Source organism: Anser brachyrhynchus, assembly GCF_964034855.1.
Source record: "Anser brachyrhynchus genome assembly, chromosome: 4".
Lineage (NCBI taxonomy): Eukaryota > Metazoa > Chordata > Aves > Anseriformes > Anatidae > Anser > Anser brachyrhynchus.
In genome coordinates this window covers 52,001,429-52,029,139 of record NC_137698.1, presented here as the reverse complement: position 1 = coordinate 52,029,139, position 27,711 = coordinate 52,001,429, and the positions used below count along the sequence as shown (strand labels likewise).

Here is a 27,711-nt window from a genome sequence, read left to right as displayed (position 1 = left end):
ACCAGTCTGAATCATTTCATAGCAATGGTTACTATTAAACAACTGCACCTGAATTGATTCTGGTTTCAAGTTGTGGTGCAATCCAGATGATTGTAGGCTTACAGAATCCGACTTTGTCAGGTGGGGATCACTTGCTCCCTGCCCGCAGTCAAGGACGGAATCGCAAGAGGGTGGGAAGTCTAACTGTTGTGACTGCACAGTGCCGCTGAGTTTTTATTATTGCCACAGGTTTTATTGTAGCTGATTCTAGTTAGTTGTTTAGTTTCTAAGGGGATGGAGTTGTATAGTGTTGTTAAACACTACCCTTGCATGTTTTTATTAAACATCTACCAGTTCAATACTGCAGATGGCTATACAACATCAAATGGATTTGACTAAGGCAGTACCTCACTCTTTTTAATCCTCTCTTACAAATAGGCCAAATCATGTTTTATTAAATATCCAAAACTGCTCCAAGAAAAAAAGATTTCACATGCAGAGCAAAATTATTAGGCGGTTTGCCAATGATTGCATCATGTAGACTGCTTTGGAGATCACTGCACATTGGAAGACAATTAATTCCTTTATGTAAAAGGATGAATACAGCTCTCAGCAATGCCTGCAGCGCTTGTGCTGACAGGAAGCATCTTATGAACTGACAGCTCAAGTTGGAAGCATGGTAAAATATGGTCAACACTGGGCAACAAGAGAACTAATTTGCTGATACTTGCTTTCACTGGAAAAGTGACAAACTTTCTTCAGTTTCAGGTTTTCATTACTTGTATTTCGTACCTTAAACCTATTCCCCATGGTGAAGGTTAGTGCCTGAACTCTCATTAGCAGGCCCAAAAGCTGAATTCAGTTTTTACAGGCTGGCATTGTTCAGCAGGTCAGTTGCTAGCATGGTGCTGTATTTGTATTCCAGCAAGTATGGTGATGAGGAAATCAGTGGTAAAAGCTCCCTATGTTTAGACTGTTGAATCACTTGGAAATTGCAGATTTGATTACACACACCAGTGTTACAGGCAATTTCACATTTACAGCAAAATTTCTAATATGTCATCTGTCCTAGTCCTTGGAGTACTTTCCCACCGTTCTTGTCCGGTCATTCTGATGTTAGCGCTTTCCGTAATCCATCATCTGGCTTTACACCAAGGTTTTTGTTTTAAGGGTTTTTATTTATTCTCCTTGCTACTTACCAATTGTCATGTACTGTTGACATCTCTAGCACCGTTTTTGTCAGCTTTTCCCATGTGCGGCTCCATGCTGTGTTTGATTTTGCTGTCAGTGGAAAGGCCCTCTTGGATAATCCAGTAAGGAATCGAATCCAATTCACATCTATAATGACGCACATACTAATCTTCCCGGACATCCCCTAACAGGGATAGCGTCAAAATACAACCTGAAAATACTGCTTCCTCTGTACCCCATTTAGGATTTGTGTTCTTGACACTAGTCACTAGTCTCTTTTTCTCTTACTCCTCTTGTTCTTAGATCTGTCTTGTAAAATGATGGTAAATGCTACATGAAGGACCATCTTCTTTATGTACAACATCTGTCAAAGAGGAAATCAGCTTTGTCTCTGTGTAAAGAAGTTTATTTCATAGAAGAAAAAACAGTACATGCGAGGTCACTTAATGTAGATGTGGTTTTGTTTTCTTTTCCTGATTGATTTGATTGTCCAACTCTTACTGAATCCCACCAAAACCCTAATCAGCTTGAAAAGCTGGTGAAAATCCATTAAGAAGATGCATTAGTATTATAGTAGATTCAAGTATTCTGTTTATTGATAATTTTTGCATATTTTGAAAATATTTTGGATACTCATAAAGAACTGTGCTGAAGATTTGGCGCTACCAAAGGACTTGAATATTCTCTTAGTCAGTATTTTGCTGTGAAGATCAATTGTCATTCATTGCCAGCTGTCTATTTAAAATTCATAAGTAATTCCTGTGTATATAATAAATAAGAACTCTTGCTATTGATGGAGTGAAATAGATATGTTGTACAAAAATAAAATGTCAGTGGCATACGTTTGTGTGTGCACCTTGGATGAAGGGCTTGCACAGACAGTATGCTGTCTAGTAGGTCTAACCCTATAAATGGGTTTTTACTGGCTTATTAACCTTTCCAAGGAAGGACTTGGTAAAGACGTGCGTTTTACATACTAACTCAGACACAAAGTATTTGAATTCAGCTATTAGTTATACTGATAATTCAGATAATGTTTATAAGAAGAGGAAGGCTCTAAGTTGTCACAGTTGTCTGATACAAGTTTCGTAGCTGCATCTTAGTCTCTTTGATTTTGGGAGTTGCCTGACCTTTTTTTTCCACCTTTGGACAGTAAATCTTGAACTTGACCATATCATGAGGTGAATCCCAATGCAGTGGACCTGGTCAAGAAGAAGAGCATAAAAGAAACTTTAAGATGCCCTACTCTCTGAGCTTCATCGTTGCAATTGATGAAGCAGAAATATACATAAAAATGTCACATTAGAATCCTGTATTCTTGAATGTGTTGTTTTAGGGAAGGAAATTAAGTACACGTTTCTGAAGCAGCTAAATTTCTTATTTACAAATAAGTTCACCTCTGTTTCTTTTGACTCGATGGTTATAATGGTTAGAGCCTTAGCATTACTTACAAATCCAGATAAATATTCATAGGAGGTAAATGGAGCGTTAGAATTATAATATCAAAAACACATGACAAAGAGGACATCTGAATTCCTGTTTCTCATTGCTGCTTGATTGGCTGTACTCCATTACACATTCCATGTTGTTTGAATTTTCACATAAAATCATTTCCTGTTTTTAATTTCAGCTATACGGTAAGTTAAGCTTGAAAGTAACTTCTGTATTTTATTTTCCAGTACCTTCTTCAAGTAAATTCCGCTCCCCTGCAGCACCATCTCCCCTAGCTCTCCGACAACCAGTGAAAGCATTTAGTAACCATGGACCCAGTTCTGTTGCTTCTCCAGAAGCCACACAGCTGACGCACAGCAGTTCTTCACCAGGGCCTCTTGGGGCTCAGAGTTCAGGCTTGCCAAGCCCTGCCAGCAGTATTAACAGCACTACTCTTACCAGACCGGCAGGGACAGCAGGGATGAGGAGTGGTTTACCCAGACCCAGTGCCCCTTCTACGGGGGGCATCCCAGTGCCTCGTAGCAAACTTGCACAGCCTGTTCGCAGGTGAGTATGTGAAAGGCAGTCTTGATGTGAAGTTTTCATATTGTACTTTGTACACTGTGTATGTCTGCTGGTCCTTCCTGCGGTTCTTACTTGGGTCTCAAGGTCTTTAGAAATGATGGAAATGGAGACCTCCATGTGGACCATTTGCATGTGTTTCCAAAATAGAGTTGAAGCAAAACTGAGAGAAAAAGACTCTTGAATTAGAATGTAAAGATGAAGGAGTGAAGCTGAAATGAATAGCAAAAGATACCAAACTAAGTAAATAAGTGTCGTAGTCTGGGCTGAGAAGGCAATAAGCAATTGTTCTTGTGGTAAAAAAATTAGCAAAATGTAGCTGGCAAGTGAAAATCCATTTGTACCACTGAGTGGCACATCCTGAAGTCAGAATTGTTGAAGTTCTTGTAGTCCATTTGTCAAGCAATGACACCACAGTAGAACAGTTTCTCTCCTTGGGCAGCTAGAAACTTTGGGAAGGAAGACATGTTAAGGACAGAGGGGGCGTTCATAGTATATTCTAAACTTACTGTAAATATCAGTGCAGTTAAGCCACAGGACAAAAGAGAGTTTCCACCTCAAACATAACCTCTGTGCTAGCACCCTGCAGTAGAAGTTGCTTAATGGCAGAGTTCTGGAAAGCAACCACAGGAGAAACTACTTATTAGCTGGAAAGTCTACACGGACAGTTTGTCTTCAGGAGAATAAAAGGTAGTGGTGCACTTAGAATGGCTCTTAATGCCACGCTAGTGTGCATTGTCACTGAAGGTGTCAAGTGGAAGCCATCCGATGTAAGGAAGCAGTCATCCATGAGGAATGTTGAGAATCCCCTTAAACAGAAAGGATAAACACTTGGTCTCCAGTATTATAGAAAAGATGAGACATCCATAAATGGCAAAGTGGGGGAATTTTGTTCTGCAGTAAGTGCTGGGCAGGGGAGCAACAAGTGACTCTCACAATATTGACTGTTTTGCACTCTTGTCAGCAGTGTGAAACTTCATGTAATAAACAGCAGTTGTTTTTTGACAGGAAATTTGTAACGTGCAAAGCGTGGTTGTCCAAATCGCAACTGGTCTGAGAAGTGTTTCACTTATTACACAGCTATTGTTTTGGAAAGTTTAGGTATACAGCATACCGTATCTATACACGATGCAGTGATGAAATGTCTATGAACTTCAAAATTTTGATGTAAGCAGAATGTAATGCTATGAATTCTGAAAGAGGATTTCCCTGTTTATACATCATGGAAAAAAATGTCTATTTTTAAATGGCAGGAAATCAATCAGTAAAGTTTTCTGTCTTGTTATGCATGTGTTTATCTGATGTGGTAATTGTCAAGACATAATACATAAACTGAAAATGCTTTGGGGTTTATGTTAAGTAAACTATTGCAGAGAAGCAAATGAACAAAGTGTATATTTTATTTACAAAATGTTTAAGATCTTATGTATTATAGATGGAGACTTCAGCAGTTATGTATGAAACTAAAAGATATCTCGTTTTATTTTAGATCATTACCCACTCCTAAAACCTATGGTAACATGAAAGACGAAAGTTGGAAAGATGGCTGCTATTGAACTGCAAAGTGTAATGCAAAGTTCCAGTGCTCATGGATGCTTCCTCACCAGACTAACAGACAGCTCGATTATACAGACTGTTCAGATGTGACTTTTGGGATTTGTAAAAATTCCAGACCTCTCTGTCTCTAATTAGCACAAACTGGCAGAGATTATAAAGCAGCACTTTAATGACATCTAACATCAGATGTTTGGTGATCATACAATCACTTTCACATTAAATTGCTCTCAGTTCTGTTGTTGGTTTTTTTTTTTTTTTTTTTTTTGCTTGCTTGCTAAAAATATATCAATTTGAGCATTTACGACAGTGGCCAATGTCTGGGCAAAAACCTAACGAATGCCAAAGAAATGCCTATCTTGAAAAACAGCAAGTATAACAGTCAACTTAGATTGTCCAAAACTTCATTTTCGACTGTTTTAAATCAGCAAAATGATTGGTAAATATGTACTATTAAAACAAGACCACATTAATCAGAGTGGGTGTTCTGATTGCAGACTGCTACAGTGCTAACAAAACATGCTTTTCACAATTGTTTGAGATTCTCGTTGGGGAAAGTGGTACGTACATCCTTCAGAAAGAATCAGAAGTTACTCTGGAGGCTTAGGTAGAACAGTAAATAGTAGCCATGGCTTTTATTAACATTGAAGGTTTGAATGTAGCAGACGTACACAAACGCAATAGTATAGATTGCATCTTTCCGATGTTGGTTTATCAGCTTTACATGCTCTTATATGTTTGATTGCCAAAAGGGCTTCGTATCAGTTGTACAATCTTTCTAACCTTAAAGTTTCTGGCTCAGGAAAGATGGCCTTTGCTATTGTAGCCACATTTTTAACACATGGCACGCTATTTGGGGAAAACTTTTTTTTATAGCAGGTTTCCTTGAAAAGGAAAGAGGAAGTAGTAATGTTAATTTGTTCTAATACCATACCACTATGCTTGCAGCCTGGAACACAACTGTAAATGCTGGTAGTTATGGAGAAGGAAACACAACTATGCACTTGTAACATACAAATTTTAAGGTAATGAGTTGACTCTTGATGCCAAATGATATTCATTTAGGTGATGTTCCATGGTATGAGGGAGTTTTCTGTATCCTATTTTTTTACTTTCATCCATTTCTTAAATTGGTTTATTTTAAATTGTAAATATTTTTACAGAAGATATTGCCCATGTAAGTGTGTTTAAATATGTACTTTGCCTTACATATGTGTATCTTACATTACTGGTAACAGAGTATGAAACCTGCTATGTCTGTTTACAAGCTATTAAATTCCTCCGGTGGCTCTGACTTATTCTAACATTCACGTTTTGCTCAAAGCAACTCATTCATATAATTACCATTTGAACCATTGTTTTCTCTTCCGGAAGACATCATGCAAACATTTGTAACAAAAGTTGTATTGGGTGGGACTAGTTAAATGGAAGGGATTTTGTTTGAAGCTTTTTCAGTATTTTGGATGTACAGTTGATGAAGTAACGGAATGTGAATGGTATCCTTTGTGCAATGACTGACGAACACTAAAAGTTGGATTGGACGGTAGGTAGCCTTCAGCCCCGTTAGTATCTGAGGTTGGAACTGCAGGTGTATTTTGACTCCCACCACTAAGAGGATAACTAACCCTGAAATTCTGGCACTTGAATTTTAGGCTAGCGTTAGCATATTCCTGGATGAAAAGCCATGCAATACTACTTGAGTTGGAAGAAGCCAAATAGGAAGGAGTGAAGACTGATTTGCAGCTCTAATTACTCCAGCAGCTGTAGGCAAGTTTTGGATTGATGAGTGACTTCACACTCCAGACCAAGATCTGTGCTGAGACTTTGAAGTCGGGGTATCAAATATACTGTAATCAGTAAGATCTCAGCAGAAGTAAAGAAACTACCTTGCACCAGTAGACCACTCCTAGGCACTTATCTAGCCTCGTGTCACTTGGTGGCGCAGGTAATGGACGTTAGTCAGTATCATGTAACTAGTAAGCAGAAGGGATCAAATGCGCCTATTCCCATAAAAGTCTGAATTCTAACATTTCAGCTTTTCATAAAGCAATGCTGCAGTCTTCACTGACAAAAAAAATAATTTTAATTGGTGGATTTTATTAAACGCTTAATAGACTTTTAAATTTTGAGATTCAGTTCAGATGACAATATTGGGGTTTTACCATGGCTGCATCAAACTGTTGTAATACGTTTCCTTAAGTTAAGTAATTCATCACTTGGGTAAGTTCAGCTTCAGTTCTGTAAGCATTCTTTTCTCTGCCGTTCTACTCCCCCTGGAATACAGCTAACGACTTCCTGAAAACACAGACTATCTGTTCACTAGAAAGCCTTTGTGCATTACCAGTTTATTGATATCAGGAAATCATGGGGCTCTGTGTTTAGAGATTACTGCAGAAGTGTGGAAATATGGATTTGATAAACTAGTGCCTATGATTTACTTAACTTATGTTTGATATAGTAGTAAGGGTTTTATGAATGTGGATTACTTTGTGTGCCAACAGCTCGGAATTGTTGTATGTATGTAGGCAGAAAGACTTGTTCTGCTTCCAAAGTTATTTAATTTTTTTTTGTGTTTGAATGTTTTTGTAAGTGTTAAAAGTGTAAAAATATATATATAAAATATTCTTACCACAAAGTACTTCCTGGGTCATTATTTTTTACAACAAACTGTTCATAAAATCTTTTACATATTTAAAGGGTACTGTTTTTACAGATTTGGGCTTTTTTTATTGGTTAGTCTGCTTTTCAAGCACTGTACTCATTTTTTCAATACTTACCAACATTAGCTACTGCCCCCTGCAATTCATGAAGAGAGTATAACGCTGTATTTGCACATCTGTGATTTCATGGGTAGATTGAAGTACTTGCGTTGTGCACAGAGGCCTCTGCTCTGGAAGGACACCACATAATTCAAGTAACATGAAAAACTATATTCTGAATTTTCACGCCAGTGATTTATTTGTGTAAATGTCTAAGTATAGAGCAGTGCTGGCCAACAACTCTTCTTAACTTCAAGATGTTTGCTCTGTGTTTGGTGACTTTGTGTAATCTGCATTTTGCCACAAAGCAATGTAAGCAATAGTTTGCATGTTCTGCTGCACATTGAGTCATCAATTACTGCCTTTGTATTGAAGGTAGTTCATTGCTCATCTCTTCTACCACTGCAGTAGGTTGGAAGTCTTTGAACTTCACAGTTCAGAAATACTGTGAGTAAGGTGACTGGAATAACTGATCTACAGGCTTTCCACAGACTTTTAAAATGCAGGTCATTACAGGGGAGATGCTATATAACAAATCTGTAGCAATAGCACAGCTGTCAGGTTTGGTAAACCTGTTTCCCTAGTATGAATGCCACTTCTTTGTCATGAGGCATCAGTATGGTTAAGCTCGCTTTACTTCTAGGTTGGGTGTGTGTAATGGTAAATCTGTTTAACAGAATTCAGTGAGGGTCACTGTTAATTGTTTATCCCAGTGTAGTCCACTATTTTGTATATTATTATTTGTTACTTATTAATTAGAACAAGTGTGAGATGAGACTTCTTTAAATAAAAAAAAAGCTGTATTGGCCATTCTCTAGTACGAGACTGACACCTGCAGGTAGCCCGTCTGTAGTCTCATTCCAGGAAGATGAGGCTGGGATGAGCACCCTGGAGCATACGTGTTTTACATAGACCTTCAGCATAGCAAAGATGCTTTCTCCTCAGAGAGTCTTCTGTTAATTCCTGAACTGAAAGGAGCAAAGATTCCTTCGGGCTCACTTTCCCTAGAACTGTTTTACAATGGTATTTTCAGCCCTGGTATGTCATACAATTATGCTGTGCATCACTGTCCTCCACATTAGATGATCAGCTCAGCTGTGACTGCGTTAAGCAGTAGCAGGACACAAAACTCAATGGAGTGATTGAACCAAGTTCCAGATCTCAGCAGGGTTAAAGGCACAGGTGGCTCAAATGTTTCCCTAACAGCAAAGTGATTTATCAGCATATTGTGTCATCCACACCTGCTACAAACAGTGAATTACAGAATATATCCAGGTGTATTTAATGCTTTTCCCCAGGCACTGCACCTTGGCCACGGACAGACAGGCTGCGGGGCTAGACAAGGTGTCCCCTGGTGTAATATCTGCTACATAATCTTTGTTCTGCAAGCAGAGCTCTGTTTGCCTGAATGAAGATTACTGGCAGGACAGGCATAGCTTGTGACAAATCCTCTTCATGCTCCTCCTTCAGAAATGAAACTGAAGCAAGTGCTGCCATTTGGAGTCTCCTCTCTGGGACAAAGTGGGTGAGGACATCAGGCAAGCCCTCTGCTCTTCAGTCCCTGCCTTAGCCTCTAATTTCTCGGCTCTGTGGTTGTCCGTTTATCTTTACTCACCCAACCACAGAGCCTACAGCAAGGTTATGTTGTTTCTGTCCATCCACTCCAGGGCTAATGCAGACATAAAACCACCATTACCACTGCTTCAGCTGACTTGAATAGGGAGAATTTAGTCCTGATTCTCCTCCGTTTCAAGAAGTGCCTGGATGTCAGCGGCAGCAGTGTGGCATCACTGCTGTCACCTGGCCTCAGCATCACAAAAATCATTATGGCACAAGACTAGGATACAGGACACTCCTTCAGTTCCCTGCTCTGCCACAATTTCTGATCCCGCTGCCCTTATGTACCTGGGGTCAGCCCTTCATCAATGCCACTTGTGCCTGTGTGCCCGGAGAGGGGGCAGGTGCTCTGCTGTTTAGAGAAAAGGGTCAGCGATTCGTGTCGTACCTTGTCTATGGCAGCGGGGTAAGTAACGAATGGAAATTTGGCCAACCGCAGTTTATAATACCAAATGTCACAGAGCAGATAATGTCTACTGTAAATGTCAGGGTCGGCAGAATTTTTTCTTCCTAGGGGGAGGTGGAAAAAAATCAACAAAGACTTAGTTAATGTATTTATGCTGCCATTCACCCAGGCTTAGGTGAACTGAGCTTGGATGGTATTGCCCAGGCTGCGTTCAGGTACACGAGCATCCTGAGGAACATAACGATGTGCATATGGCAGAGCCCCCAAGCCTAGCTCGGTCCTCTCATCCAGGAGCAGAGCAGCTTTGGTACAGCATAGTTCTCTGCTCAGGTCTGGCAAATTCAGCCTACAAATTCTCCTGAACAGAAAGCAGGGGTTTAAGGGTTATCTGGTGGTCTTCTTACCTCTACAGTTTATCTCTACGTGAAACTTTGCACTCCAGGATAAATAGCAAGCATATTGCATGGCGTAAGAGCTTGAACAGATTAGCAAGCAAGAGCCCAAGGCACTGAGATGGAGGCTGATGTGCAAGGGCTCGCAGCTCGACAGCCATCACGCCTCATGGACCACTGGCAGCAGGAGAAATAGAAGATGCCTCTTCCAAACCACCTTACAACCTGCTGGTCAGGCCTTGCTGCACCACAGCAGCACCTCCCGACTTCTAACCCTCATTTTTCCTTACCTCAACAGAGATGCCACTTCAGATCGGTGCTCCTAAATCTGGGCTGAATACCTCAATGGTATAGTTACAGTATTACAAAGTCGTTCTCATTTTTGGTCTCAGAACCCGTGGCCTGTATGGGCATTGTGCTTGTCTCAGCCCAGTTCTAACACTCCAATCCCGTTCTTCTGTGCTGGTGCCCCCACCAAGCTGGGTTTTTTTAATAGCAGGTTGTTTTTATCAGCACGTTCCCACTTCCTGCATCCTCCTAATTACAAAGATAATTAAATAGCATTAATTACCAAAGCGAATTGCTGAAATCTACCAGTAACCTCATCTCAAAAGTCAAAACCCAGATGGATTACATTTATAGACCATTTATGCACTCTGCTTTTAGTCATTCTATTTTTCTGTCTTTCATGCTTTTTAACTCATAAATATTGCTTGATTGGTTTGTTTGGTTTTGCTTTTGTTTTCTCAGTCCTCTCCAAACACTAGAGGGTGTCCTTGCTTTTGCTGCAGCTTTCTCTCCAAAGTTAGGTATGGTTGGGTTTCAACTCACTGCATTACCCTCAACTTAGGCAAAACTCTTCTTGGAGTCCTATGTAAATTTAAGTGCTGCATTTATCCCAGGAGCACTCCAGTCTGAGGGAAGATAAAGCAGCACAGAGCTGGGCAGGAAAACCACCCCACTCATACAGGTGTCTGACTTCATCTGAAATAGAAAAGAGAAATTTCAGAGTCTCTCCTGCACTTCACCCTTTGTTCTTAGAGCTGCCAGATGTTGTGACTGACCACTTCACTGCCATTCCTGGTAGTTCAGGCTTGTAGAGTAGTCTTTATGATTTAGGGCAAGGACTGCTCCTTTGTTTTGTTTTCCATCCATGTCACAGAGTCTGAAATAGCCCTGCTAGACTTTACTCAGTGCCAAGGTAGACCTAAACCTCCTCCACGGCCAGCGCCGTGCTCCTGTGCCAAGTTCCACCAACACAGCTTGGCGTTGATGGCTCACAGAGGAGGAGGATGAGGCTCAGGTACCTGGAGACCAGGAGGCCACCACATCCCACCATGCCACCCCAGAGCAAAACCTGCACCTCCTGCCGTGGAGATGTCCCCGGCCTTTTCTGGGAGACCTCTGCAGCCTCCCCAGGCCAGCTGGTCCCAGGCTTCAGTACCTTTGCTTTTTGCTTACCCTGTCCATATCTCACCTGAATCTGCCTTACAGCAGCTTAAACGCATTGCAGCTCTGTGCTCTTGTCAGGTTATTTTCCAAAGCTACTTCAATTTATTCCTGCTCTCTAATCGCTCATACCCCAAAGCAGCTGAACGTAACCCCTAGGCTGGACATTTTTGGCTGATGTTAGAGATGGCAGAAACACTTAAGAATATTACATTTCCTGAGACAAATTAAACTACTCACAAATTCACCGCAGATTTGATTAATTCTTTAGCTGGAAAGATATATATATATATATTCAGCTTTATATATATGTCAAATTAAAAAAAAAGTGCAATTACATTTCATTTAAAAGTTGGCACATCTTAGAAACAGCACAGAAACACAAAGGTTAATAAAAGCTTTCAGTAGATTGAATCTTTGGATAGCTTTGATTTTACTATAAAACTGTTTGGTTTTTAATTTAGCCTGTCCTAGAAATGAATTTTTGCTAATTTTGGCTGCAGACAAAGAATACCCCTTTGTGCAGTAGCTGACAACGGGCAGTGTTGGTGTGTCTGTCTGCACCCCTGGTGAGGCCGTGGGCATGGGCTGGCAGTCAGGGGTCTGCAGGGTGGCTGCCCATGAGGGGAGTCGTCCTGGGGGCTGCAGCATGGACTGGAGACCTGCAATGGCTCCAGGTGACACTTCTGGCATTGCTACATCCAAGCCAGCAGCTAAACACAGCATACCAGTGACAACGCTGCCAACCTGCAGCCGAAACACAGAAGTCAGCCTGCAGCATGGCATGATATCCAACACCCACCCATGCAGTCCTACACCCTCTTCCTCCTCTGGACTCGCCTCGCTTCCATTTGTGAAGCTTGGCTTTACTTGTGCTCTTCCCCATGACCATAGAAAAGGCTATTTGCTCTTACTAGCAATCTTCTCCACCTACAAGTAGTTAAAGACCATGGCAAAGTCATCCAGCAGCCCCACCTTGGATACAGAGCGCCAACCTTTTGCTGTAGGGCCCATTTTCCAAATTCAACCAACTTTTTTTTAGCATTTTAAACATTTCAATTTATCCAAATTATTTTTGAAGCTGAGACCCCAGAAGAAAGCCACCACTTCCAGCTAGTCGTAGAGTCAGCACCTCAGGCAGGAAGAAATACCACTCCATGCTTCATACACTGCATTCTGCTCATGCACCCCAAAAAGGAAGTCAAACATTTCATTGACTAAGACAAAAGTCATCTTCCTGGCAAATCAACAGGGCTACAAAGTCCAGAGTACATCTTCCTTACCTGCAGCAACATGGCAGTCCTACTAATACCATAGATTCAACATCAAGAATATTCTTTAGGTTATTAAAACACATTCCTACTTCATCACAGTTTTAAAAAGCGTCCATACACCCAATGTGTCAAGCCTATTTTCACGGGATTCATATACAACATTATCTAGGACAGGTATTACGAGACTACCATTATGTTTGAGATTTATTTCTTCCCATTCATCCGAGATTTCTTTGTAGATAGATTGAGATTTAATTTAGGTAACAGCATACCTGTTCTGAGTCTGTGTTGGATCAGCCCTGCAGATGTTCATTTTTATTATTCTGTAAAAATTTGCCAGTGGAACAAGCAGCATTTTTAGTCTATGTTTATAAAGCTTGTCACACAACACTGTCTCAGCCCAGATCTAGGAGCCTTAGATGCAGCAATACAAGTGAAAACAGAAGGCAAAGATTTCTTTGTGTAACGTGAGATAGGTTATCAATACTGTTAACTCCTATCTTTCCCACGGGGGCTCACCATTGACATCCCTTTTAATATGGAGAAAGCTTTGGCAGGAGAGGGACATAATTTCTCTTTGGGGTGTCTTTCTTCAATTAGATTAATACTCCATAAAGCAAACGATGCTGTAGGTATTATTAAATTTATTTCTGTATTTTTTGACATTTAAACTGTTCTGTAGGACAATACAGACTTGGTGTCATTTACTCTGATCTGGCGTTTTGTTTTTTTTTCAAAAAAAAATAGATTTTACAGGCACAAGACTACATTTGTGTGCTCTACCTCATTTGATTTATGTCCCTAACACTGGTTAGGTTCCTGCATATGAAATTAAGAGGGGGGCTGCAAGCCTCAATGGGTAATGGAAGCCTATAAACCCGGTTGGGCCTGGGCCAGTGACTACGCTCATCCCCACCCACCACCATTTATCACTTCTTGCACATCCTGCTATCAGTGTGCCGCATCCATCTCATTCTTCTCAACGAGCGCCTGTAGCACGTCGAGTTCGTGCTTCAACCCCCCCCAGCTCGACTCCTGCCTGTGGCTGATGTGGGGAGGTGGATGCCCCAAGCCCACGGACAACAGAGCGTGCCCACGCTCCCCCTTGGTCTGCCTGGGGGAGCCCCACAAAACCAGAGCTGTGGCACAGGGCACCGCTTGGTCTTTAAGGCCGAATCCTGCGTCTTTTGAGGCAGCCTCATCTTGCCTGGCTGGACAGGATGCTAATTCTGGCTCTTCTGGACTGAGCTGTGCATTAGTCATCAGGTCATTTATTTTATTATGCTTTTTCATCATGATCCTGATAATACTCCGACTCAAGAAAAAGATCACAAACAGCAACAGAAGGGAGCAGTGCCTGAGGCAGAATGGTTTCCTATTTGAACTCAGGTAAAGGTATCTCACATGCAACATTTAGTTGCTAACAAAAACTCGCCAAGGCAACATCTGAATGTCCGCTACCAATAACTGCTTTCCAGTTGCAGGCATACAGCTGCCTCAACAAATGTCCATCAACAATCAGTTTACGGGATTAGTCCTCCATGAAAATGGGCCAGAAGCCTGTTTATAATGGGACGGCTGGCAAAAGATCTCTTCATCTCGTTTCTGAGAGGCAGATCACGTAGCTCTAAACACTTAGTCCTGATGTGAATTATTGGAACATCGCAACCTGAGTTCTGATGTACTTCATTTGGTGATTAATGGTCTTGAGGCTCCTTAAAAATAAACATGGGGGAACACCAAGTATAACAGTACGGTTTTATTACAATAATAATTTCTGCCCTGGACTGCTAACACAGAAACAATCTGCGGGTCTGAGCTTTAGTGAAAGGATCCATACCCAGTCAAGCAGACAAGTGAGACACAAAGAAGATGGTGTAGCCAAATATTGAAGCTTGTGCTAATGCGTTCAAGCTGTGCCCAGATTTTTCCCTTCCATGACACCTTGACTTAATAATATCTCAGACGTTAAGAATGTCAGAGTATTCCTCTCATGGGAGGAACAGAGTGGAGACTACCAGTGGGACTGAGACACTGGCACAAGTTGCCCAGAGAAGCTGTGGATGCCCCATCCCTGGAGGTGCTCAAGGCCAGGCTGGATGGGGCTTTGGGCAACCTGGTCTGGTGGGAGGTGTCCCTGCCCATGGCAGGGGGCTGGAACTGGGTGATCTTTAAGGTTGCTTCCAACCCAAACCATTCCGTGATTCTGTGATTCTATGATTTGAAACAGGAGTCAGAAGGCGAAGGGGACAGGACCACCACAAATAGGGAGGTCTTATGAAGAGAAAAATGCTCTGGTGGGCACAAGGAGACAACACGGGTGCTGCCCCCAGGGCCCCAGGAAAGCTGTGAGGCCAGGCAGCGTCACAAAACAGGCATAGGATGAACTGAAGAGGAGAGGCTCTAGAGCAGAAAAGGCACTCGCATGGGCCAGGGCGAGTGCCACTGGTGAGGCCTGCAGCAGCCTGCACGCTGCCGTCCTCCTGCCGCCGCCTCCCCGCCATGGCGACGGCTCCTGTGAAGGAGGGTGGGAAGGGACAGGCACCCAAATTCCTCCACCCCAAAATGCAAGCCCTGCTGTTGGGTTAAGGAAACCAGGTCTGTCATAGCTGTTCCGCCCTAGGGGCAGTGTGTGTATCAGAGAGGGCCCTGCTTCATCCCAGCACCAGCCAACGCAGCCTTTACAGCACAAAAATAACCATGGAAGTACCATCAAAATCAGCAGTGTCTCCACATAAACAAACCCTGATTCCTAATTCTCCAAAGCCACAAAAAAATAACCGCAATGGATCTATGTTATAAACATCAATAGGAGCATGTGTTTTGTGGAGCTGGCCTACCTGTAGGCTGTAGGTTTCCCTCCTGGTCAGCACGCCGCACACCGCCAGGCCCTGTCTCTTCCGGCCATGCCAGGGAGAGGATGGGCACTATTTCTATCCACAGCACGACTGAGCAGCACGTAAAGTAGGAACAGCACTGTACGTCCCCTGGGAAGCACCAACGACTCCTGCTAGGCCTTGCCCGAACATCGGGGTCACAACAGGGCCGTGTCCCAGCCTCTTCGGTGGCCTCACCGCCGACGGGCATTGCCACCGCAGTGACTGCCTTGCAGGGACCTCACGGCGTGCCCGCGATCACTGCAGCTTCGCAATCACCTGGGGCTAAGCCAGGCACTTTTTGTGGAAGCAAATGATGTGAGTGACATCCACACACGTCATGCTGGAGCACTCGCTGGCTGAATGAACAGCAAGGCAGCTTTGGTCATTCCTTACAGTACAGTCAGCGTTGGGTTAAAGCATGCCTGTTCTCCTTCAGAAATCAAGCCTCTTCTGTGAATAATGTAAGGCAATTATCCTTAAAAGTTACAAGCTGCAACACACATGTATGTCAGTGACTGCTTTTCTTCCCTCCTCTTGCTCTCACTATCTCTTATCCGCTCACGCAATTTTCAACAGACAGAATAATGAGGAATAATTTGAGAATGATATACGATGGGTTTTATATGCCAGGTCTTTTTATACGCTAATAGTCGATCTGGTACTTCCTGTAACACCAGGGCAGCTAGCGCGTTTTCTCCCGCTCTCCACAAAAGAAAACAGAGAAGTAATTACCCATTGATTTAGGTACGCTGCGGCGTGCACTACGCGCGAGCCGGCTGCCTCGCAGCCAGATGCTGCAGAACGACTTAATACCACTCCAGGCTCCAGACTGTACCGTAACGATGACATATCATGAAAGCCCGCAGCGAATTACAGAGACAATAACCATGCTCAGCGCCAGACATAACATTTCTTCACTCCACGCTCCCAATGTGAAAATACGCGAGGTGCCATCCAGGGTGCCGGGACCCACGGGGCTGACAATCAGTGAGGCACATCAGCTGGGTTCCTGGGGCCTGGTGACCTCCTCCTGCCACCATGACATGTCGCATGTTGTGACATAAAACTATCTTCCTGTGAACAGAGCTGCTCCGGCGGGCAGCCCGGGGAGTGCTGCTGGCAGATAACATGGGAGGGCGGGTTTGGGCCCTTCACACCTGCTGGATCAGCTGCCGCCTTTGTACCCCATGCAGCCAGCACAGCTCCGGGTCGCGTGCCGTGATCCTCTGCTCCAGCAGCAGGGAAATGGCGTGGGCACTATGGCACGGGGACGGTGCGATACGCAACTGAACTACATGCGGTGGAGCCAAATGTTGGCTATGTGAAGGACGAGATAAGAACAGTAGTGGTAACACTTCACAAAGCACGCTTCATACACCACAAACACTTTTGGACCTGAAAACTAAGTCCAAAGGCTGCTGTTGGCTCTGAAAGCCGCCCTGACCCTGTGCTCCCCTCAGCTAGCAGCACGGAGCCCGAAATATGAATGAACTGAAGCAGGCTGGATCCTATTTGGCCGTTTGGCTCCAATGACTCATCTTCCTTGTGCTCTCCTTAAGCTAATGACAAGGAAACAAACACGGACGGAACAATATTAAACTGGCATCGTTTTGGCAAATTTGCCATTCCCTGTGGTTTTGTCCTTAGGCATGACTTGCCAGCCAGTCGCACCCGGGAGTGGTAATGTGGCAGCGTGGCGGTGACCCCTCTACATTGCTGGGGCAAAGAAGAAAAGACGGTGCCAGGGTGCGGGGTAAGCGTCAGGGATGCACAGCCTGTGGGGGGGAGGCTCCTGCACACCGGCCTCCAGCCTCGCTTCCCATGCTGGTGCTGCAATGTTTTTGCTTTTGAAGGACTGAGGAAGGCACAATTATTAAATTAGGGTATGAGGCTGTAGAAACACGTCCACTTTAGGCACGATTTTATACCCGCCTGCACTGTACCCCCTCTCAGATCGCTTTGGGGTGCCAGGGTCCGGCCACTCGCCCCTCCCCAACCCCCCTGGGATCCCGCCTGCGTACAGCAGCCTCTTCTGTGGGGGGGTCAGGGGGGTGCTGCGGAGCCCCCCCAGCCGCGGCCCCTCCGCGCCGCGGGGCCGGGGGGCGGTGCTGGCCGCGGGGCGCTGCCGTCGGGGCCGCGCCGAGAGACGCCGCCCCCGCCGGGGGGGGCCCGGCCCGGCCCCCCGTGGGCACGGCGACACCGGCGGCAGGCGGCGGGCAGCAGAGCCGAGCCGAGCCGAGCCGAGGCGGGATGCGGGCTCCGGCCGCCGCCCCGCTCTGAGCGCCCGCTCTGCTCCCCCCCGGGGCTCGTCGGGGCGCCCATGGCCGGCTCGGAGCAGCCCCCGGCGGCGGCCGGGGCCGACGGGGCGCTCGGGGACCGCTCCCTGAGCCAGGGCTTGAGCGTGCTGGTGGGGCTGGCGCTGTGCGTGACCATGCTGGGGCTGGGCTGCGCCGTGGAGCTGGGGCAGCTGGGCCAGCAGCTGCGGCGGCCCGTGGGGGTGCTGCTGGCGCTGCTGGGGCAGTTCGTGGCCATGCCGCTGCTGGCCTTCCTCCTCGCCCTCCTCTTCGCCCTGGACGAGGTGGCGGCCGTGGCCGTGCTGCTGTGCGGCTGCTGCCCCGGGGGAAACCTCTCCAACCTCATGTCGGTGCTCGTCGACGGGGACATGAACCTCAGGTAGGCGTCGGGGCACGGGTACAGCACGGCACGGCTCGGCTGCTCTGCCGAGCCCCCTGCCCCTGTCTTGAAATACCCCGGGGGGGGGGGGGGGGGGGGGGAGGTGATCCGGCGGTGATCCGCGGTGATCCGGCGGTGATCCGGCGTCTCTTTCGCTCGCAGTATTATCATGACCGCCTCGTCCACGCTGCTGGCCCTGTTCCTGATGCCCCTGTGCCTCTGGGTGTACAGCCGCCACTGGATCAACACGACGCTGGTGCAGCTGCTGCCCCTGGGGGCGGTGAGCCTGACGCTGGGCAGCACCCTGCTGCCCATCGGCCTGGGGGTGCTCGTCCGCTACCGGCACCCCCGCGCCGCCGACCTGCTGGTTAAGGTAGGGACGGCTCCGACGGGGCGGCCCGGGGGGGAGGCTGCCCGGGGGGGCATCCCGGGGACGGGGAGGCACCCCGGGGGGGGGCTGTGGTGGAAGGTAGTGGTGGAGGTGAGAGGGAAAGCCAGGGGAAGGGCAGGGGGTGCAGGCTCAGCTCCCGAGGAGAGGCTGCCCCCTGTCCCCGCTGCACCCGGGGCTGGGGAACCCCACCGCAGGCACAGCCACGCTTCCCCAGACCATGAGGGCAAAATGGCCTTGCGGTGAAAGGAACGGGCAGCACAAGCCCACTGCTCTGATTTTGCATCAAATCACCCTGAAGGAAAATGGTCAGGGGCAATTTCAGCCCCTTCCCTTCCTGGGATAAGAGCAAAGACCTCCAAACTCCTGGGCAAGGAGCAAACAGAAACAGCAGCACAGCCACCCTCTGCAATTCACTCTCTGTCAAGCCTCTAGTTGCTTTTAAACTAATAACCCCTGTGTCATTTGTCAATGTCTGTGTCTGTGCCAGATCTCCCTGTGGTCCCTCTTGGTGACTCTGGTGATCCTGTTCATCCTGACGGGGACCATGCTGGGACCAGACCTGATGGCACACATTCCTGCATCCGTCTACGCCATCGCGGTGCTGATGCCTCTGGCGGGGTACGCCTTGGGATACGGCTTAGCCACCATCTTTAAAATGCCCCCGCACTGCAGGAGAACGGTCTCGTTGGAAACAGGGTGCCAAAACGTCCAGCTCTGCACGGCCATCCTAAAACTCACCTTCCCCCCGCAGCTCATAGGGAGCATGTACATGTTTCCCTTGCTGTACGCGCTGTTTCAGTCGGCAGAAGCGGGACTCTTTGTGCTGGCGTACAAGATGTACGGGAGAGACAGCTACAAACAAGAGGCGCTCGGCGAAGAGGAAGACACGGATATTTCCTACAAGAAGCTGAAAGAAGAGGAGGTGGCTGACACCTCGTACGGCACGGTGACCGTGGAGGAGCACGGCTCGGTTCCAGTGGAGACAATGCAGACCGCGCTTTAGGCACGACACCGCGGTGACGCCTGGGGCCGGGCCCACCGCTGTTCCAGCTGCTCCCATCGTATGAGGTGATGTGTGTGTGTGTGTTGCCATTGTGTTTCCTCAAACGTGTATAAAAATTACGAAAAAATGAAGAAAAAAAAAGGAAAAAGTACCATTGCGACGCATCCCGATGACCGTACGTCTTCGTGCAAGGAGGCCCCCGTCCACCCGAGCGCAGCAGGAGCGGTGCGAGGAAGGAGCCCGGCGTTTCGGAGGAGTCGACGCGACGCAGCAGCAGGGCGGGCGGGTGGGCGAAGCACCTTGCACGCGTGTACCCCCGTGCCTCCCCCCGCTGTAACACCGCCGCGCTCCTTGTCCCCCCCGCAAATACACGGCCGAGCTGAGCCAAACGTGGTCCCCGCTGCTTCATCCCGCGGGGGGCTCGGGCAGGGAGGGCTGCACGGCCCCGGGACCCCTCCGGGAGGGCCGGGGCCGGGAGGAGGCGGCGGGGCGGGCGCCGTCGGGGGCGGGGGGGGGGCCGTGCCCCGCCCCGGGGGTATTTAAGGCCCCCAGGGCAGCGGTGTGCCCGGCGCGATGTCGGAGGAGGCGATGGAGAGCTACCTGTACGCCGCCTACCCGCCGTACTCGTACCGCTACCCGCAGCCCAAGGGCAAGGCGGGGGCTGCGGGCGGCTGGCGGCCCAGGGGGGGCGGCTACTTCTCGGCCTACGGGGAGGCGGCGGCGGCGGCGGCCGAGTACTTCGACAACTACCAGCGGGCGCAGCTGAAGGCCATCCTGTCGCAGGTGAACCCCAACCTGACGCCGCGGCTCCGCAAGGCCAACACCAAGGAGGTGGGCGTCCAGGTGAACCCGCGGCAGGACGCCTCGGTGCAGTGCTCCCTGGGGCCCCGCACGCTGCTGCGCCGCCGGGCCGGCCCCGCCGCCAGGCTCCGCGAAGCGGATCCGGAGCAGGACCTGGAGCAGGATGCGGAGCGGTACGCGGAGCAGGAGCAGGGCAGCCCCGCCACCACCAGCACCCGCGCCGTGCGCTTCCCCCGCACCATCGCCGTGTACTCGCCCATGGCGTCCCGCAGGCTCACCGCCTTCCTCGAGGAGCCCGAGCAGGAGCCCCCGGCCGTCGGGGAGGAGGCGGCCGAGAAGCAGCAGCGGGAGGCGGAGGCGGCCGCCGTGCGGGCCAGCTGGGAGAAGCCCCCCGAGGGCGAGGCCAAGGCCGAGGCCGAGCCGCTGGGGCAGCGCCCGGCCGCCGCCCCGGGGCCGGAGGGGAGCCGGGAGGAGGAGAAGAAGGAGAAGGAGCAGGAGGCGCGGGCGGAGCCGCCGGCAGCCCCCCAGAAGCGGGAGGCGGCCCCGGGCAAGACCCGGCTGCGCTTCCAGGTGAGGGGCGGCGGGGCGGGGAGCGGAGCGGAGCGGGTCCGGGACGGCCCCCCCCCGATAACTGCTGTCCCCGGCAGTTCCTGGAGCAGAAGTACGGCTACTACCACTGCAAGGACTGCAACATCCGCTGGGAGAGCGCCTACGTCTGGTGCGTGCAGGGCACCAACAAGGTAAGTTCGGCCCAGGGCCCCCCCATCGCCCCGCAGCCGCCCCCCACGCTGACCCCGTGCCTGCCCCGCAGGTCTATTTCCGTCAGTTCTGCCGGACCTGCCAGAAGTCCTACAACCCGTACCGCGTGGAGGACATCACCTGCCAGGTAAGGGGCGTCCCCCCGCCTCGCCCCGACGCGCTCGGGGTCACAGCCACCGACCGCTGCCTCGCCCCGCAGAGCTGCAAGCAGACGAGGTGCACCTGCCCCGTGAAGCTGCGCCACGTGGACCCCAAGAGGCCCCACCGCCAGGACCTCTGCGGGAGGTGCAAGGGGAAACGCCTCTCCTGCGACAGCACCTTCAGCTTCAAGTACATTATCTGAGGGGATGGGGGGTTGCGTTGGTTTCGGGACTCTTCTACAAGACTGCAAGTAGAGCAGAGGTTTTTTGTTGTTGCTGTTACTGTTTGAAGGTACTTAGCGAGGTGTAGCTGGGAAAGCATGTGATTAAAAGTATTGCAAAGCACTCTCAGGTGATCGGGTGGGTTTGTGCCCAGCTCAGAGGGTTGCAACTTCCATAACTTGCATCAGGAAAGAGCCTACAACTAATGTTTTGCAAACTAGTGATGGTTTTGGCATCACTGTCTTGATGGTAGCACCTTGTAGAATGTCAGATGGGAAAGGATGTTACTCCTCCTGCACTTGAAGTTCAACCATTTGAACATCAAAACAACACTTACAGTAGGCAGTAGAGCATCACTCATGAACAAAATGCCCAGTTGTATTCACTTACTGGGCACACTGGTACTCCATGTAGTAAGTCTCCTGTACTTGCTGTTCGTCTCCAGATAATGATTGAGAGAAGTGCTCTGTGAGAGCTAGGCTGGTTCTGCTGGCACAGCTAGTTTGTGCCTGGTTCAGCTGGTGGTCTTGTGTTGTAGACTAGCGCCAAAAATGCTTGTGGTGGTCCTGATGCATCTTCAGGGACAGCTTTCACAAAGCCCTGGGGAAGGGAGTCAATGGTGTTACAGACTTCTGGTAAATAGATTACACATCTTTACTTCCACGGGGTTGTCAGGAGAAGTGACCCTTCACAGGCTCAAAAGTTTGGCACTGCATCTGCCTGGCTTCCTTCTGTACCTGCAGATGACACACAAAGAAAGAGCTGTGCACTTGGTGGCTTACACTTAGTAGATCTAGAGGTGGTTTTGCTGCCTTCCATCAGGAAAGGACCAAACCCCTGCACCCTGCTGGGACTGGGCTTGGAGCTGGGAGCTCTTGGTATAGTGAAGGCAGAACCAGCAGTGTCCAAAGCCTGTTTTTGCTGTCAAGGGCAGTGGCCTCAGCAGGGAGGCAGCAGCGTTACAAGCTGACTGGCACCAGAGAACTGCCACCTGAACAGACTCATGAATTGGTTAAAAACCTACACCCTCTGCCTCATAGCTAAGGAGCTGGGTAAACTGATGGAACATGTACTTTCCTGAGAATGCTAATAAAGCTGTTAACTTCGAAATTAAGCATTATGCTGGCCTAAGCCTCTTGGAGAACTCTTTAAGGTAACTTCTCTTGGGAAAGACTGAATTCTCCAACAAACAGACCTGTGTCTGCACCTGGCTTGCGTGATCCCCCCCTTGCTAAAGAGAAAAATGGGGAAGCAGCCTGTTAACAGCTGCAGTAGCTGCTTCTCTTAAGGAAACTTGTATGGCAGGGTAGGCACATGTTGTCCTGTGCACCCAGGAGTGTCCATTTAGAGGGACAGGGTTAATTCTGTAGCTCATCTGGAACAGAACTCCTCTTGCTGTCAATTCCTGCTTTATTTTAACATGTCCCTTGAACTTACTGCAGTAGTTTCTCATAGTTCTGGCATTCAAATGTTTTGCAGTAAGGTATAATGAATCACCGATGATTTATTGCATTGTAATCTTATTCTTGCTTCGCTACTTGCTACAGCAGCCTAACGCATTCTGGGAACGAGTAGCAGACCCACCAACCCCAGAGCAGGAGCTGTTTCACCTCATGCTTCCCCTTGAAGCACTTTCCCCACTATCGCAAAGGAATTATCCTTGCTTTACCAGCTCACTGGAAGACTTTAGGTTCCGTCCTTGCCATGTTCAGCTTGGAAAGTAGATGGGTGCCTTAATCCTGCCTGCAGCTCCAGTACTGGACGCAGAGGCAGGTCTGCGCTCTGCAGCCACCTACCCACAGGCTACCTCATCTCCCAGTAGTAATGGTGATCTGGGCTGCTTTTTTTTGGTCTTTCCCTGAGCATATTTCCCTCAAGGGATGTTCATATATTTTCCTGTTTGCCTCCACTCTAAGAGCTGCAGTTTTTCCTGATGAAGTGTGTGAGACTGACTGTTACGAGTGTTCACTGTGGTAATGACTTTGAGAAATCGTTTTGTGCCGTGTCAGTACGAAATGTTATGGCAGCTAACAGAAATAGGAGCAGTTGAGCACTTCCTACTTGTACAGATATCCTCACAAGCGTTGCTTTGAGGTTACTTGCTGTGAACAGGCCGACTCCTCTGATTATCAGTAACAGCCCGGAGTGGAGCTGAGCATGCCTCAGAATGGCAGTCTCTAGCAGCAGTTGCTGCTGTTTGAAGGTGTATAGCTGGAGGAGGAGCAGGTGCAGCTGGTCAGAGCTGCAGGTGAGCTTTAGCAGTGTTCAAGCAGCTGGCTGAGGGCTGGCCCGGCCTTCACCTGTTGTGAGGTCTTGGGCCTTGGAGGAGTGGGAGTGCAGTGGGCAGGGATATTAAACAAGCTTTCCTTCATGCCGTGGCATTCCTTAATGCAGCAGTAGCTCTGACTGCCATTCCTCTTACATAAATATATTCAGTGCTTTTACTTGATGCCACAGTAACAATTCCGTACCCTATTCTGCTTTACTGCTCTATCATGTCCTTGACAGCAGATGCTGTGTTATGGGCACTGGTTCCTAGATTCAGCAGAAAGAAGGAAAGCTGATTGTGACCTTCGTGATTATGCAAAGCAGGAAGGAACAGAGTTGTCAGTTCTTCAAAGATATCTTGAACTTGCCCTGTACGGCTTCTTCATGAAGAGTCTTTGCAGACATTAGCTCTATCAGTGCTGTATTCAGCACATATTACAGATGTCTGACATCTTGCTTGGTTTTAGACAGCCTTTACTATTGAGAGGCCTAGCACATACCTTGCTTGGGGTGGAGTGGCTGGGAAGCTGTGTGGAGGGAAGGATCTGGGGGTGTTGGTTAATGCTTGGCTGAACATGAGCTGGCAGTGTGCCCAGGTGGCCAAGAAGGCCAGTAGCATCCTGGCTTGTCAGGCATAGTGTAGCCAGCAGGACCAGGGGGGTGATCATCCCCCTGTACTCTGCTCTGGTGAGGCTGCACCTCGAGTACTGTGTTCAGTTCTGGGCCCCTGACTACAAGAAGGACATCAAGGCCCTGGAGTGTGCCCAGAGAAGGGCTACAAAGTTGGTGAAGGGCCTGGAACACAAGTCCTGTGAGGAGCGGCTGAGGGAGCTGGGGTTGTTTAGTCTGGAGAAGAGGAGGCTCAGGGGAGCCCTTATTGCAAGGAAGATGTGGGGAGCTGGGGTCGGCCTCTTCTCACAGATAACTAGTGATAGGACTAGAGGGAATGGCCTCAAGTTGTGCATGGGGAGGTTTAGGTTGGAAATTCTGAGACATTTCTTCTCAGAAAGAGCAGCCAGGCATTGGGACGGGCTGCCCAGGGAGGTGGTGGTCACCGTCCCTGGGGGTGTTCAAGGAAAGGTTGGGCGTGGTGCTTAGGGACATGGTTTGGTGGGTGATAGTGGTGGTAGGGGGGTGGTTGGACCAGGTGATCTTGGAGGTCTTTTCCACCCTTAGTGATTCTGTGATACTTGGCACCAGGCAATGCAGGGTGACAGCTTATGTCCTAGTCAAGAGTGAGTAATTTTGGAGAAGTGGCAACCAGCAAGAACAGCGTTCAACCTGGCTTAATGCTTTCCTGATGAAGAGGCTTGTGAGCAGCTAATAGCAAAGGACAGGACTCTGTACAGAACAAGCTGTGCAGTGGAAGTTTGGAAATAGTTCTTAAACTTCTGTGAAAGAAGGAATATCCAGATGATAAGGTACCATGATTTCTGTTCCACAGGGCAGGTCCCATTTCTACTAGCCATTATAAAGCAAGGAAGATGTATAAGGAATTACATATAGAAATTCAGGTTTAAGTTGCCTTACAAAACCTAATGTCCTCAGAAGATGTCTAGGAAAATGCTATTGCATTGACAGGACATGAGGAAAAAGATGAGTTTGGGGCTCCCAGTCCTCCGTAGTCAGTGTTTAGGTAAGTACTTAAGCACTCCTAAAAGTATGGTATGTACTTCTAGCTTGTAAAAATACACAAGATGATAGATACAATGTCTTTTATTTTTACAAAAAAAAGCTGGTAAAAGATGATGTAAATAAAAGTGTAATGCACCACTAAATAAAACTACTTATCCCCCTGTAAATACTTATTTAATAATTAAGAACACCATCTACAGTACCACAAAACCATCAAAATAATTCAATTTTATCAGGGTTGGGGAAAAAAAATACAGTGATTATGGATGTGCCTTGACCAGTTACAGAGCTTGTTAGGATAACAACTACTGTCAGCAGTCCAACAGCGTGCACAGTGCCTTCAATTAATGTGTTTCAGCATAATTACATTTCTAGTGGGGTCCAATTCCCCCAAAAAGGCAGAGCTAAGAATTTCAATTCTACATTCTAAACTCTGGAATTAGAGCCCATTAAAAAAATCACAGTGGGTAAGAGATGTATATAAAAATACTGGGTGTTCCTTTCAAATCACAGGAATTGTGGGACTACATTCTTTATTTTTTTGTTTTATTTTTATTTTTTTTACAAAATGCTATTGGTTTCAACAGAATCCAGTTTGTTTTATGCTACAGACTTTGACACTGAACTATGAGTATATTGCCTGTTTGCATGGTTTGGTAGTCAGTCTTTTTTTCTATATAGTCCCAATTCCTTAGGCTTAAGTTGAGTCATGAAGATGCATGTATGTGCATTCAAATTCTTTGAACCCTGCAGACTGCTCAGACTGCAAGTCATGTATGTGACTACCAACAGGGAGAATTTCTTCCCCTTCCCCTCATAGCTTTATACACCTACTGTCTTAACAGTGCATTGCACAAATTTACAAGAAAAATACTGTTTTTGCACTATACAGTTTCTAGAATATGTACAGAATAAAATAAGTTAACTTCTAATGAGAATTGCTGATGGGCAGCATATATCTTTAATATACATTTTAAAGTCTCTGCAGGCAGCTACTTTTTGGTTAGTTGTTATCAATATTTGTAACATAAGCACTGATCAGAGAACTGAGCAGCATTCCAATAAAGTTAACAGATATATTATTTCTTTTAGAAACACTGGGAAATCCCAGTTTAAAATATTATTAAATGTCCTAACATTTACACACTATGAGGATTAGATCTAATAAAATAAAATTTCTTCAAAAATAATCTTGCAGCTCTTTTAAGCATGCTCTGAGACCTTATTTAACAATCATCCATACCTTCAAAAAACAACTGTCACATAGCCATACATTCCAACTCACACACATCATTTCCTTGTTACAGACAACAAATGCAAATAAAACATTGAGAAGTCAACGGTTTTTGCAGTCAGAAGTCATCCTACTCATGTTTGACCGCACATTCTTCATGACATTGCAAAGTGTCTCAATAGGTATTAGTTGATGATTATATCTACTGCTGCTGGAAAGCCAGGAAGCATTGCAGGTCTTCAGCCAAAATAAACCAGCCTTGATTTTAGCCTCATCCCACCTGCGGCATTGGTTCAACCTTTAGAGGCTGTTACTGCAAACACCATTTATAGTTCTGTTACAACAGAAAATAATGCATAGGTATGCATTACATTTAAGCCCTTTTCCTTTCATGTAGTTTTTATACATATATTTAATTAAAAAAAAATACTACTGCCACACAGCTACCGCATAGAAAGAGCAGTCAAGTAAGATGTTAACTTCAATTTTTAGATTTTTACTTCTGATGAAACAATTTCTTCCTGTGATGAAACTGTCATTTTTCAGGATTGCTGGAAGGTAACTTATTTTTTCATTCTTTCTTCTTTTTTTTTAAATGAAAGGTGCTCGATAATAGTTCGAAGTGTCCTCAATATCAGTTCTTTTCTAAATGACAGCTGTTCAGAATCCAGTGCTCACAAGGTTTACTCCTGGTTTGATTTTCCCTAGAAGCCGATAGGATTGCACCATGCGTAGAGACTCTCGAATTTCTAGATTAAGTTCCATCAGCTTTGAGCTGGCCTCTGACATATCTTGGTTGGAGCCTACTACTGCAAAGCTACCAGTTTGACCAAGTGTCTGATGACGGAAATATATGTGCAACAGTGTTTGGATTGGGTCATCTTCAGAACTGCCAAAGATGTCATGGGGCCAAATGGATCTGTGAACACACAATTTGTATTTAAACATTAAAAAATGAAGTATTTAAATATTTAAGAGTTCTTAAAACAGACATCTGAACAGAAGACATTAAAACACAAGAGGAACGTTTCTTCTGTAGAGTCCTAGTAGTTAACAGTATCGTTTTTCTCAA

General features: G+C 47.0%; 4 protein-coding genes and 1 long non-coding RNA gene across 17 annotated transcripts in view; 3 read left to right on the top strand and 2 right to left on the bottom strand.

The window, feature by feature from the left end:
• SLAIN2 (SLAIN motif family member 2) overlaps positions 1 to 7,372 on the top strand; it is a 36,035-nt gene extending 28,663 nt beyond the window's left edge. For both annotated transcript variants that reach the window (XM_080589924.1, XM_080589925.1), the window contains 2 exons: positions 2,850 to 3,168; positions 4,673 to 7,372. In XM_080589924.1, coding sequence (XP_080446050.1) covers positions 2,850 to 3,168; positions 4,673 to 4,739 — 386 coding nt within the window. In that variant the 3' untranslated portion in view covers positions 4,740 to 7,372. The remainder of the gene's footprint in view (positions 1 to 2,849; positions 3,169 to 4,672) is intronic.
• On the bottom strand, positions 4,972 to 11,632 carry LOC308194253. The gene is made up of 2 exons (XR_013950401.1): positions 10,202 to 11,632; positions 4,972 to 9,623 (listed from the first exon to the last, which is right to left on the bottom strand). It is a non-coding gene; the product is annotated as an uncharacterized lncRNA (long non-coding RNA).
• A 6,050-nt stretch (positions 11,633 to 17,682) lies between these two features.
• Positions 17,683 to 19,979, top strand: SLC10A4 (solute carrier family 10 member 4). Its single transcript, XM_080589927.1, has 3 exons — positions 17,683 to 18,186; positions 18,349 to 18,559; positions 19,065 to 19,979. Exons 1-3 carry the CDS (start codon positions 17,834 to 17,836, stop codon positions 19,578 to 19,580), a joined length of 1,080 nt encoding a protein of 359 aa, XP_080446053.1. The 5' UTR covers positions 17,683 to 17,833; the 3' UTR covers positions 19,581 to 19,979.
• A 150-nt stretch (positions 19,980 to 20,129) lies between these two features.
• Positions 20,130 to 22,614, top strand: ZAR1 (zygote arrest 1). The gene is made up of 4 exons (XM_080589926.1): positions 20,130 to 20,951; positions 21,029 to 21,121; positions 21,193 to 21,267; positions 21,340 to 22,614. The coding sequence occupies exons 1-4, from the start codon at positions 20,154 to 20,156 to the stop codon at positions 21,481 to 21,483; spliced, it is 1,110 nt and encodes a 369-aa protein (XP_080446052.1). The 5' UTR covers positions 20,130 to 20,153; the 3' UTR covers positions 21,484 to 22,614.
• Positions 22,615 to 25,470: 2,856 nt separating this feature from the next.
• FRYL (FRY like transcription coactivator) overlaps positions 25,471 to 27,711 on the bottom strand; it is a 171,636-nt gene continuing 169,395 nt past the window's right edge. For all 12 annotated transcript variants that reach the window (XM_080589906.1, XM_080589917.1, XM_080589907.1 and 9 more), the window contains one exon: positions 25,471 to 27,558. In XM_080589906.1, the coding sequence (XP_080446032.1) occupies positions 27,300 to 27,558 (259 nt within the window). In that variant the 3' untranslated portion in view covers positions 25,471 to 27,299. The remainder of the gene's footprint in view (positions 27,559 to 27,711) is intronic.

Coding starts and splice junctions, on each gene's coding strand:
- SLC10A4 (XM_080589927.1), top strand. CDS start 17,834: ATGGCCGGCTCGGAGCAGCCCCCGGCGGCGGCCGGGGCCGACGGGGCG. Junction 18,187..18,348: donor GACGGGGACATGAACCTCAG/GTAGGCGTCGGG, acceptor TTTCGCTCGCAG/TATTATCATGACCGCCTCGT. Junction 18,560..19,064: donor CCGCCGACCTGCTGGTTAAG/GTAGGGACGGCT, acceptor TGTCTGTGCCAG/ATCTCCCTGTGGTCCCTCTT.
- ZAR1 (XM_080589926.1), top strand. CDS start 20,154: ATGTCGGAGGAGGCGATGGAGAGCTACCTGTACGCCGCCTACCCGCCG. Junction 21,122..21,192: donor GCGTGCAGGGCACCAACAAG/GTAAGTTCGGCC, acceptor CCTGCCCCGCAG/GTCTATTTCCGTCAGTTCTG. Junction 21,268..21,339: donor TGGAGGACATCACCTGCCAG/GTAAGGGGCGTC, acceptor CTCGCCCCGCAG/AGCTGCAAGCAGACGAGGTG.